We start from the raw sequence: 12,908 nt of genomic DNA, 5'->3' as shown, positions 1-12,908 counted from the left end.
TCGACTTCTCTGGTTTCAGTTAATATCTAGCCCCCCTCCCTCCCCATCTTCTTCCCCATTGCATTTCCTCTACCTTTCTCTCCCTCACACACTCACTCCCCATTTTCCTGTCTCCTTTCACAGAGCCAAAATCAATTCTCACCTTTCCTCTTATCAGATCCAATCAATACCTTTTACCTGTTGCTCAGAACTCCTCCTTGCTCCCATCCTGCCCCAGCCTTTAATTCAGACGCCTGGCTTTTTTTCACTCGCATCTTGAAATGTCAGTAATACATCTTTATATCCTGAGGTCACTGTGATACCGGTTGAGACCCTCTCGCGTTTCCGTGAGACTGGCTGAGATCCTCCAGCATTTGCATGAGACCGGCTGAGATCCTCCAGCATTTCCGTGAGACCGGCTGAGATCCTCCAGTGTTTGCAAGAGACTGGCTGAGATCCCCTAGCGTTTCTGCGAGACCGGCTGAGATCCCCCAGCGTTTCCGCGAGACCGGCTGAGATCCTCCAGCGTTTCTATGACACCGGCTGAGATCCCCCAGCATTTCCGTGACACCTGCTGAGATCTCACAGTGTATCCGTGACACTGGCTGAGATCCTCCTACTTTTCCGTGAGACCGGCTGAGATCCCCCAGCATTTCCGTGAGACCGGCTGAGATCCTCCAGTGTTTGCAAGAGACCGGCTGAGATCCCCTAGCGTTTCTGCGAGACCGGCTGAGATCCCCCAGCGTTTCCGCGAGACCGGCTGAGATCCTCCAGCGTTTCTATGACACCGGCTGAGATCCCCCAGCATTTCCGTGACACCTGCTGAGATCTCACAGTGTATCCGTGACACTGGCTGAGATCCTCCAACTTTTCCGTGAGACCGGCTGAGATCCCCCAGCATTTCCGTGACACCTGCTGAGATCTCACAGTGTATCTGTGACACTGGCTGAGATCCTCCAGCGTTTCCATGAGACCGGCTGAGTTCCTCCAGCATTTCCTTGACACCGGCTGAGATCCTCCAGCGTTTCCGTGACACCTGCTGAGATCTCACAGTGTATCCGTGACACTGGCTGAGATCCTCCAGCGTTTCCATGAGACCGGCTGAGTTCCTCCAGCATTTCCATGACACCGGCTGAGATCCCCCAGCATTTCTGTGACACCTGCTGAGATCTCACAGTGTATCCGTGACACTGGCTGAGATCCTCCAGCGTTTCCATGAGACCAGCTGAGTTCCTCCAGCGTTTCCTTGACACCGGCTGAGATCCTCCAGCGTTTCCGTGAGACCAGCTGAGATCCCACAGCGTTTCCGTGACACCTGCTGAGATCCACAGTGTATCCGTGACACCGGCTGAGATCCTCCAGCATTTCCATGAGACCGGCTGAGATTCTCCAGTGTTTCTGTGAGACCGGCTGATGCAAACTCTTCAGTTAAAACCTTGATTAACGGTTCAAACCCAAGACATTGTTTATGTGTCTTTATCTTTGCAATACAAAGCTCACTTTACATTTTGTGTTTTTACTTCAACCAAGGTATCTGCAGACTTTTGTGTTTTTACACCAATTCTTCATTTTCTAACAACCCTCTTGCTCTGACAGACAGCCAATACACCTTTCGTAATTTCTTATTCAGTTCAGATCTATTTTGAAGTATTATTGCTCTCTTCAGTTTTAACTGATTCTTGCCACCTTAAATAAGCCACACTAGGAAACAAAACAACTCCCATTTTATCGGCTGCAATATTCCTTATTTTTGACCATTTCTCCACATCAGGCGTCACTCCTGTTCGGAGGTTGAAACACTTACCGGATGTGTGCTCCACTTGGTCCATCTCCTGCCCCATTATATCTGCACTTGCATCTCGATGAAAGAATTTCAGATCCTCTTCATCCAGAGCGATATCTCCCGAAAAAGCCACTGGCAAAACATAACGTGTGAATGATTGGGCTGTAGAATTCTAGAACACTGAAGTGCACACAAAGACAATCACGGAGAATGCTCGCCAGAGGCTATACTTGAGGAGATTCGGTTCGTCACCAAAAACTCTTGCAAATTTCTACAGCTGAGATCCTCCAGCGTTTCCATGAGACCGGCTGGAGGGCATTCTGACTGGTTGCATCACTCTCTGGTACAGAGGTGCCAACGTACAGAGCAGGAAAAAGACTACAGAGTGTTGTGAACTCGGCCATCATGGATGATGGTTTATAGCGGTCAAGTCACCGGACTTTTAATCCCAGATTTCAATCAAGGAGAAGTGGATGATCTTAAAGTACGATATCCCTGACCTACCACCCCTCAGAATGGGAAACCTGATGCTCTCAGCCAGCCTGCCCTACAGGCCACAGAGAGTACCCCAGAGATCCAGGCTTTGACATTGAAATGTGGGGAGCAACCAGGCAGACTGTGTGACATGACTTTGGCCCCAGATTCTCACACAACAGCTGCTCCCCTGGGGATGGTGTCTAAACTGGGAGAGCTGCCCTGGAGACAGGTCAACCAACAAGGTGGTACAGTCCGCTTCGTGGAATGAGACCCAACGGATAATGCATCTAACTCCCCCTTCACAGACCCAAGGAACTAGGCCATGCACAAACATGCCAGAGGAATGCAGCAGGTTTCCAGGGCAGGCAAAGGGTGCCTGGGCACTTTGTTAGGGTGTGAGCAATAACAGGCCAGGTGAGAGGTGGGGGGAAGGAGAGGAGACAGAGGGAGAGGGGAAGACTTTTTCCCTTCCCTCTCCATTCAGAGAGCTGCCCCCTCCCCCAAAGTTTTTTTCTTTTCAACCCTCCCATCTTTTTAGACATACAGCACTGTAACAGGCCCTTCCAGCCCACAAGGCCGTGCCGTCCAATTAACCTACAATCTTCTTTTCTTTCTTTGGCTTGGCTTCGCGGACGAAGATTTATCGAGGGGTAATGTCCACGTCAGCTGCAGGCTTGTTTGTGGCTGACAAGTCCAATGCGGGACAGGCAGACACGGTTGCAGCGGTTGCAAGGGAAAATTGGTTGGTTGGGGTTGGGTGTTGGGTTTTTCCTCCTTTGTCTTTTGTCAGTGAGGTGGGTTCTGCAGTCTTCTTCAAAGGAGGTTGCTGCCCGCCGAACTGTGAGGCGCCAAGATGCACGGTTTGAGGCGATATCAGCCCACTGGCGGTGGTCAATGTGGCAGGCACCAAGAGATTTCTTTAGGCAGTCCTTGTACCTCTTCTTTGGTGCACCTCTGTCTCGGTGGCCAGTGGAGAGCTCGCCATATAACACGATCTTGGGAAGGCGATGGTCCTCCATTCTAGAGATGTGACCTACGCAGCGGAGTTTGATCTTCAGCAGCGTGGATTCGATGCTGTCAGCCTCTGCCATCTCGAGTACTTCGATGTTGGTGATGAAGTCGCTCCAATGAATGTTGAGGATGGAGCGGAGACAACGCTGGTGGAAGCGTTCTAGGAGCCGTAGGTGATGCCGGTAGAGGACCCATGATTCGGAGCCGAACAGGAGTGTGGGTATGACAACAGCTCTGTATACGCTAATCTTTATGAGGTTTTTCAGTTGGTTGTTTTTCCAGACTCTTTTGTGTAGTCTTCCAAAGGCGCTATTTGCCTTGGCGAGTCTGTTGTCTATCTTGTTGTCGATCCTTGCATCCGATGAAATGGTGCAGCCGAGATAGGTAAACTGGTTGACCGTTTTGAGTGCCCGATGGAGATGTGGGGGGGCTGGTAGTCATGGTGGGGAGCTGGCTGATGGAGGACCTCAGTTTTCTTCAGGCTGACTTCCAGGCCAAACATTTTGGCAATTTCCGCAAAACAGGACATCAAGCGCTGAAGAGCTGGCTCTGAATGGGCAACTAAAGCGCCATCGTCTGCAAAGAGTAGTTCACGGACAAGTTGCTCTTGTGTCTTGGTGTGAGCTTGCAGGCGTCTCAGATTGAAGAGACTGCCATCCGTGCGGTACCGGATGTAAACAGCATCCTCATTGTTGAGGTCTTTCATGGCTTGTTTCAGCATCATGCTGAAGAAGATTGAAAAGAGGGTTGGTGGGAGAATGCAGCCTTGCTTCACGCCATTATTAATGGAGAAGGGTTCAGATAGCTCATTGCTGTATCTGAACCGATCTTGTTGGTTTTCGTGCAGTTGGATAACCATGTTGAGGAACTTTGGGGGGCATCCGAGGCGCTCTAGTATATGCCAAAGCCCTTTCCTACTTACGGTGTCAAAGGCTTTGGTGAGGTCAACAAAGGTGATGTATAGTCCTTTGTTTTGTTCTCTGCACTTTTCTTGGAGCTGTCTGAGGGCAAAGACCATGTCAGTAGTTCCTCTGTTTGCGCGAAAGCCGCACTGTCATTCTGGGAGAACATTTTCGGCAACACTAGGTATTATTCTTTTTAGGAGAATCCTAGTGAAGATTTTACTTGCAATGGAGAGCAGCGTGATTCCCTGTAGTTTGAGCAGTCTGATTTCTCACCTTTGTTTTTGTACAGGGTGATGATGATGGCATCACGAAGGTCCTAAGGCAGCTTTCCTTGGACCCACCAGAGCTTGAAAAACTCATGCAGTTTGGCATGCAGAGTTTTGCCGCCAGCCTTCCAGACCTCTGGGGGGATTCCATCCATACCTGCTGCTTTGCCACTTTTCAGTTGTTCATTTGCCTTATATGTCTCTTCCTGGGTGAGGACCTCATCCGGCTCTAGCCTTAAGGGCTGTTGAGGGAGCTGGAGCAGGGCGGATTCTTGGACTGAGCGGTTGGCACTGAAAAGAGATTGGAAGTGTTCTGACCATCGGTTGAGGTTGGAGATCTTGTCGCTGAGGAGGACTCTGCCGTCTGAGCTGCGCAGCGGGCTTTGGACTTGGGGTGAGGGGCCGTACACAGCCTTTAGAGCCTCGTAAAAACCCTGAAGTCGCTAATGTCCGCGCTGAGCTGGGTTCGTTTGACGAGGCTAGTCCACCACTCATTTTGGATCTCCCGGAGTTTGCGCTGAAGATGGCTGCATGCGCGACGGAAGGCTCGTTTCTTCTCTGGCCAGGACGGCTTTGCAAGGTGAGCCTGGTGGGCAGCTCGCTTCTTTGCCAGCAGCTCCTGGATTTCCTGGTTGTTTTCGTCGAACCAGTCCTTGTTTTTCCTGGAGAAGCCCAGTACCTCTTCAGTGGATTGCAGTATGGCAGTCTTCAGCTGATCCCAGAGGGTTTCAGGGGACGAGTCCATGAGGCGGATTGCATCCTCGAGCTTTGCTTTGAGATTTGCCTGGAAGTTTCCTCTCACTTCGTCTGACTGCAAGTTTCCAACATTGAACCTCTTTCAGGGGGCTTTACTGTTCCTGGACTTTGGCTTGAAGTGAAGGTTGAGCTTGTAGCGAACCAGCTGGTGGTCAATGTGGCATTCTGCGCTGGGCATGACCCTGGTGTGGAGCACATCTTGTTTGTCTCTTTCTCGCACCAGGACGTAGTCCAGGAGGTGCCACTGTTTGGATCGGGGATGCATCCAGGTAGTCTTCAGGCTGTCCTTCTGCTGAAAAAGGGTGTTTGTAATGACAAGTCGCTGTTCTGCGCAGAGCTCCAACAGGAGGCGCCCGTTGTCGTTGCACTTGCCGACACCATGCTTGCCCAGGATTCCTGGCCAGGTTTCTGAGTCTTTGCCAACGCGAGCATTGAAGTCACCAAGGATGACAACCTTATTGGCTGTAGGGGTGCGTTGAATGTGGTTGCGCAGATCAGTGTAGAACTTGTCCTTTTCTGCTGGTTCCACCTGGAGGGTTGGAGCATATACACTGATATGGGTGATGCAACGCTTGTTTTGAAGGGGGAGTCGCATGGACATGATCCGGTCCGAGTGGCCTGTCGGGAGGTTTTCGAGTTTGGAGGCAATGGAGTTCTTGACCATGAAGCCTACACCAGATAGGTGTCGTTCATCCATAGGCTTGCCAGACCAGTAGAGTGTGTAGCCCACGCCGCGTTCGTGGAGGCTGCCTACATCTGCAAGGCGGACTTCACTGAGAGCGGCTACGTCGATGTCAAGTTTGAGGAGTTCATGTGCGATGAGGGCAGACCAAAGTTCAGGTCGATGGCTGTCAGCCTTGTCTAGCATGGTTCTGATGTTCCAGCATGCTAGCTTGCCAGAAAGAGGTTCAATGTTGGAAACTTGCAGTCATACGAAGTGAGCATCTTTTGAGGGGGAGGACGTGGACATGTCCTCAGGCCTGCGCCAAGGAGCTTTTAGGTGGAGTGCAGTGTGCGCAGTACTGGCCCCACTCTTTATACCCATGGTTCGTGTGCCATGGCCAAGCAAGCTGCGACGTGGCAGCGAGGTCCTTGGGTCGTAGGTTTTATATCGGAGTGGCCTTCTCCGATGCAGGTTTCTTACCCGGGCTGGAGGGGCCTGCCTCCCCTCCTAGGTCGGACCATACCTGGTCGCAAATCACCTGTGGACATGGCCTAAGTAAGTTTAATTGGGTTCTCTAACTACCTCTGAGGTAGGTCAGGGACCTACAATATACATATGTTAAAAGGATGCGGAGAGAACGTACAAACTGCTTGTAGACAGTGTCAGATTTGAACCCAGCTCACTAATCGTGCCGCTAACCTCTTACCTGTTATCCTTTGCTCCTCCTCCCCACCCCCTCCTGTTCATTCTGGCCCAAAGCATTGGTTACCATTTCCTTCTGATGGACACTGCGTGACCTGCTGAGTTTCTCCAGCACGTTTGCATTGAGGATCAAGGCACCTGTTCACCTACAGACCTTGGGGTACAGGTGCTGAGTCTTCTGGAAGTGGTGAATAAATTACCTCTGAGGAAGTGGAGGTGTGGTGGATAGTGTAGAACGTTGCCACAGAACAGAGACAGAATGCAGAGGTGGGCGGAAGAGTGGCAGTTGGAGTTCAGACCGGATAGATGTGAGGTGATGCACTTTGGAAGGTTAAATGAAGGGGGAGTATTATTGCAGGGCGGAGACCCTGATCCATAGAACCCTTGAGAATGCCATGCAAATTGATTTGCTGGTTACGAAGATGTATGATTCTTTTTTATTTTAGACAGTAACAAACCATTTCAGCCCATGAGCCCATGACACCCCATTAATCTACAACCCCGGTACATTTTGAACGGTGGGAGGAAATCGGAGCCCCCGGGGAAAACCCACGGGGAGACATACAGACAGCGTGGGATTTGAATCCTGGTCCCGATTGCTAACCACTACGCCAACCAATCTGCCTTCACTTGTTGGGCGGATTGAGTTCAAGAGCTGGGAGGTAATGTGGCATCTCCATAAAATTGGTTAGACCATACCTCGAGAACTGTGCCCAGTTTGGGTCGCCCCATTGCAGGAAGGACGCTGATGCTTCAGAGAGGGTGCCGAGGAGATGTATCAGGGCATTGTCTGGATTGGAAGTCCTAGGAAGCAAGTTCAGCAAAGCTGGGGATTTTCCATTTGTACTGAAGAAGGACAGGAGGTGACTTAACATTGGTCTACAAGACTATAAGAGGCATAGATAGGGTGGACAGCTAGCACCTTGTTCCTGGGGTGACAAAGGTCACATGCAGAAGGTGAGGGAAGGAGCGGTTAGGGGAGACTTCAGAGGTATGATTTTTGCACAAAGACTGGTGGGTGACTGGAATGCATTGCTGGGGTGGTGGTGGGGGTTGGTACAATAGGGATTTTGAAAAGACCCAGGCAGTCACATAAGTAGAGTGTTATCAAAGGTTTAGATTGTTCTGGGGTAGTTTTTATCAAAGTAAGCATACTGGCTGAAGGGCCAGTACTGTGCTGGAATGTTCTATGTGCCAGACAGCAACCCATTCTGAGCCTCGGGAGTACCAGTGCGGTGTTAGGTTCTGACAGAGGGATGAGAGTGGGGAAGGGAAATGGGTGGAGGCTGGGGTCCCACTTGCTTTACTGATGGATTCACAAACAACAGATCAACGATTCTACATCAAGACAATTTTAAAGGAGCTCGACAAAGCAAAGAAGTGGACAGCTAGTCCATGGAGCCCCCAGCTACTTGTTGGTTCATACCCCTCTCTGATTTGTCCATTCCAGCACCTCTCTCAATGTCACCACCTCTTCTGGCAGCGAGTTCCAGTTATCAGCCTCTCCCTCTGAACGAAACAAACCCAGCCTGTTCAATCTCTTCCCACAACCTCCAATCCAGCCAACGTCCTAGTGAAATGAAACACAAAAGTCTGCACACACTGTGTTGGAGGAACTCAGCAGGTCACACAGCGTCCATAGATATATAACCAATGTTTCAGGGCTGAGCCTGTCTTCAGGGTATGGTGAATCTCCTGGATGCTCTGTCCAGTGCAATCATATCCTCCTCATAGCGTGGCGACCACAATTCTCCACGTCTGGTCTAATCAGTGTTCGGATGCCCTACCCTCTGAAGATAACATGCCATCTGCCTCCTCCACTAACCTGGCCACCTTCAGAGAACTTAGTACTTGAACACCAGGGTTCCTCTGCTGAGCAACATTCCTTAACCTCCTTAACATGTCCTACCCTGATTTAACTTCCCAAAATGCTTCATCTTACACTTGTCGGAATTAGATTCCACACGACAACATCCTGCCTAACTCTCTCTTTGATCTATCAAATATACTCGTGTAATAGTCAACCCTCCCCTTTTTTTAAGCTCAAAAATCTTATGTTTTCAGTACGATCCATGTAAAAGTCGACACCCCTATTTTTGGCCTCAGCCGCCCTCCTATCTATTTTCCCGACGCCCTGTCTGCCTGGCCTCCCGACGCCCTGCCAATCCGGGCTGGGACACACTGCCCGTCCGCCCATCTGGGCTCCCAACGACGTTCCCTCAGATCTTGCCCTGACCACCCACCCATCCAGGCTCCCAACGCTGCATCCACTCACCCTTCAGAGCTTCCAATGCCCCAACTGCCCGCCCATCTGAGCTCCCGATGTCCTGCCTGTCCGCCCATCCGAGGTCCTGATGTCCTGTCCGTCTGCCTATCCGGGCTCCCGACACTCTGACCGCAGACTCTCGCCTCAACTGTCCATCCATCCGGGCTCCCAACGCCCTGTCCACCACTCATCAGAGCTCGCGACGCCCTGTCTGTCTGCCCATCTGGGCTCCTGACACCCTGACCGCAGACTCTCGCCTTGACCACCCGCCCATCAGAGCTACCAACGCCCCGACCGCCTGGCATCTGTGCTCCCGATGTTCTGTCCTTCTGCCCATCCAGGATCCAGATATCCTGTCCGTCTACCTATCTGGGCTTCTGACACCCTGACCGCAGACTCAAGCTTACAACTGCCCATCCATTCAGGCTCCCAATGCCACGTCCACCCACCCATCAGAGCTCCTGACAGCACAACCACAGTCCTTGTCCTGGCCACCCACCCATCCGAGATCCCGAAGTCCCGGCCACAGACTCTCTCCTAGGCCTTGGCCGCCAGCCCATCTGAGCTCCCGACTCCTTGAAAAATGGAGGTACTTACAGCGGTCAAAAGTAGTACCTGTGTAAAAGTCGACCCCAACCCCCCCAAATTTGACCCTAAAAAATTGGTCCAAAAAACTCGCCTATGACACAAATACGTACAGTATATCCTGTTGTGGACTTAGACAACCTTCCTCATTATTCACAACTTTCCTATCACTTACCAATTGGACCTCCAATCCCACTCTATCACAAAAGCATGTTTGCCTCCCATCACCAAGCCAATTCTATTTATTTATTTTAATTTTTTTTTACATACAGCATAGAAACAGACCCTTCCGTCCCACAAGTATGTGCGCCTAATTACAACCAATTGACCTACAACCCTGGTATATTTTGAATGGTGAACCAGAGCACCTGGAGGAAACCCACGCAGACACAAAATACAAATTCCTTACACACAGCGCGGGATTCGAACCCAGCTCGCTGGCGCCATAACAGCACTGTTAACTGTGCCATCCTCTTAGATTCAATCAGCCAGCCTGCTTTGGATCCAGTGTGTCTTCACCCTCTTGACGAGCCTATTTTGCATGAGCTTGTCAAATGCCTCTCTGAAGTTCACGTAGGCCCCCTGCCTTCATCAATTTCCTTTGTTACTTCTCAAAGAACCCCAAATCAGTGAGAGACAAAGTCCTGCTGACTATCCCTGATCCACCTGCTCTTCCAAATGTATATTCATCATAACCCTTGGAACTTCCTCAAGAATTTCCCTCCCACGAACACAAGACTGACCAGCCTGTGGTCCCTGCTGCCCTTCTCATAAAATGCAATGCCACGAGCCATCCGCCAGCCAACTGGATCCTCACCTGCAGCTAATGACGGCACCAAACCCCAGTACTTCCATCATCAACCTGGAATAGCTCTATTGATCCTTGTGCAGCTCATGATATCAAAGAACCCCCCCCCCCCCCCCTCCTCCTTCTTGATACAGGCCTTCTCCAAATGATCCACTTACCCATCCCTGGACTCACTATCCTCAACCTTATCCTTGGTGAATACAGAGAAGAACGATTCATGTTGGCCTTCTCCCACACCCATCCCCCCCACCCACAAAGACCCCACCCTTTTCCTGTCTACATTCTTGCACCACATACTCCCACAGAATGTGTCTTCAATATCACTTGCCATGGCCTCTTTATGTTCACCTAATATTTTTCTTAAGTTCTCTCTGACATACTCTATGAATATAGCAATTTCCCCCGCCCATCCTTGGGATGTGAGAAGAAATGGGAACACCTGGTGGAAACCCATGCGGTAAGGAGTTGTTCTATTCTCCCTGTGTCTGTGGGGGTTTTCCCAGAGGGCTCCGGTTTCCTCCCACTATTCAAAATGTACTGGGGTGGGGGATGGAATATAGGTTAATTGGCCTGTTACCGTGCTGCATGTCTAAATTTTAAAATTCAATAATTTAAATAAATTTAAACTGATTAAATTAAAATAAACAATAAACACATAAAATGGTGCTCATAGTAATCAGTGCAATAAAGTGACCTGTCGCGGTGCAGACAGTTCCTGACGGGTGTACCAAGTTGAGGTTCAAGAGCCCGATGGCCGTTGGAAATAAACTGTTCTTGAACCCAGAGGTGCTGGTCTGCAGGCTTCTGTCCCTTCTGCCCGAAGGGAGCAGTGAGAAGAGGTTGTGACCAGGGCGATGGGGGTCCTTTATGATGTAGGCTGCCTTCTTCACATAGATGTCTGCAGTGGATGTTTGCTACTTTCAGCATTCCAGGACACTTCTGTTGCTAAACCAGGTCTTAATAAGGATTAACATTATCCATTTCCATAATTACCGAGAAACGTATGATCACTGCACCCATCATCACCCTGATTATATGGAAAGATTTTTAAAACTTGAATAAATTATTCTAAATAAATAAAACAAAACATCTGACAAAAATTCCTATACTACAGTTCCTGCAACGATACACAAACACTAACTGGAACACAACAGCGACAGATTGATTTAGGGACCCTCACACACGCGTCCATCAACTGGGGTCCGGGTTACACTGATGGACGACCGGTTACCAGAGGTCATCATGAGGTCCGATTCCCAAACTTCTCCCAGTTCACACTGAGGTATCAGGGATCGCCTCCCTGACCTTTCAGACAACAAAACCTCTAGTCTTCCGGACAACCAGACCACGACCCTCCGGACAACCAGACCCATTAAGTTCCAGATAACCAGATCCTGACCCTCCAGACGACCAAACCACGACCCTCCGGACAACCGTACCCATGAAGTTCCAGAAAACCAGATCCTGACCCTCAGCAATGGGACCTTGACCCTCCAGATCTTCTGGACAACCAGAATCCGATCATCCAAATAACCTGATCTCCAACCCTTTGGACAAATGCACCTGACCTTCTGGACAACTGGACCCTAAAACCTCTGGATCATGCCCCTCCGAACAACTTGAATCCTGAAATTCCAGACAAATGAACCTCCGACTGGAAAACTGTACCCTGACTAAACAGTCCAATTGTCCAGAGGGTCAGGGTCCAGTTGTTCAGCCAGATACTCCGTCAACTGGAGGGTCCAGCTTCTCAATTCAGGACAACCAGACCCCCAGTTGGACAATCGGACCCTGACCCTGAGGACAATCAGCCCTCCGGGGCTTCTGGACCCTCTGGATCCTGACCCTCTGGATCACAACCCTCCGAACAACTGGACCCTCCAGACAACCAGATCCTCTGGACCTTCTGGACAACCTGACCTCCAACTCTTTGGATAACTGATCCCTAACCATCAGGACAACTGAATACCAACCCTCCAGACAACCTGACCTCCAACCTTCTGGATAACCGGAACCCAAGACCCTCTGAACAACTGAATCCTCCAGATCCCAACCCTCTGGACAACCGGCCCCTCCAGATCCTGATCCTCCAAACAGCTGGACCCTCTAGATCTTGATCCTCCGGACCTCCTGGACAACCAGAATCCGACCCTCCAGACAACCTTCCGGATAACCGGACCCCAACCCAGCGAGGGCTCTCCCACCGGCCGCGAGCCCCGCGTTCCCGCACTTACCTGCCTTGCAGGGGTCCCGGTAGTCGGCGGGCTCCGGGGAGGCGGCGGAGAGCACGCGGCCGCACAACAGCAGCAGGTGGGCAGCGAGCAGGTGGTGGGGGATCATGGTGAGGCGTGCTCCGGCCGACGCTGCCGGGGCAATGCGTGGCTCAGGGGGGTTTGCAGCGCGAGCCTCACTGCCCTGAGCTGCCGGCCCTGTCAATCACAGAGGCCTCGCACCAATCAGCAGCCGCGGCGCTGCCGGGTTCCAGCGAGCTGCAGGGAGTCCAAGTGCCGGACAGGTTCATTCACCTGGCTCCTTGCCCCACTACGGGTAGCCTGGCCACTGGCTTCCACACTAGATGAACGGAGGGCAGCAAACATTGCAGGGTCGCAAGGAGTAAAGGGAATAAACTGGGCAAAACGACAAGGACCAACTACGTCAGGTTTATTCCCCTTCACTGAAAAAGGCAGAAACTTTACATTTAAAGTA

At 50.9% G+C, this 12,908-nt stretch overlaps 1 protein-coding gene across 1 annotated transcript in view; it reads right to left on the bottom strand.

Annotated features, from left to right (window-relative positions):
• Positions 1–12,624, bottom strand: part of LOC138736383 (tolloid-like protein 2) — a 106,709-nt gene extending 94,085 nt beyond the window's left edge. Inside the window, exons 1-2 of the mRNA XM_069885841.1 lie at positions 12,437–12,624; positions 1,784–1,894 (exon numbers count right to left, since the gene is read on the bottom strand). Of these exons, the coding sequence (XP_069741942.1) occupies positions 1,784–1,894; positions 12,437–12,542 (217 nt within the window). The 5' untranslated portion in view covers positions 12,543–12,624. The remainder of the gene's footprint in view (positions 1–1,783; positions 1,895–12,436) is intronic.
• Positions 12,625–12,908: the final 284 nt, after the last annotated feature.

Source organism: Narcine bancroftii, chromosome 6, assembly GCF_036971445.1.
Source record: "Narcine bancroftii isolate sNarBan1 chromosome 6, sNarBan1.hap1, whole genome shotgun sequence".
In the NCBI taxonomy this organism is placed as follows: domain Eukaryota; kingdom Metazoa; phylum Chordata; class Chondrichthyes; order Torpediniformes; family Narcinidae; genus Narcine; species Narcine bancroftii.
The sequence above is the reverse complement of the archived record's forward strand: the minus strand, read 5'-3'. Positions and strand labels throughout refer to the sequence as shown.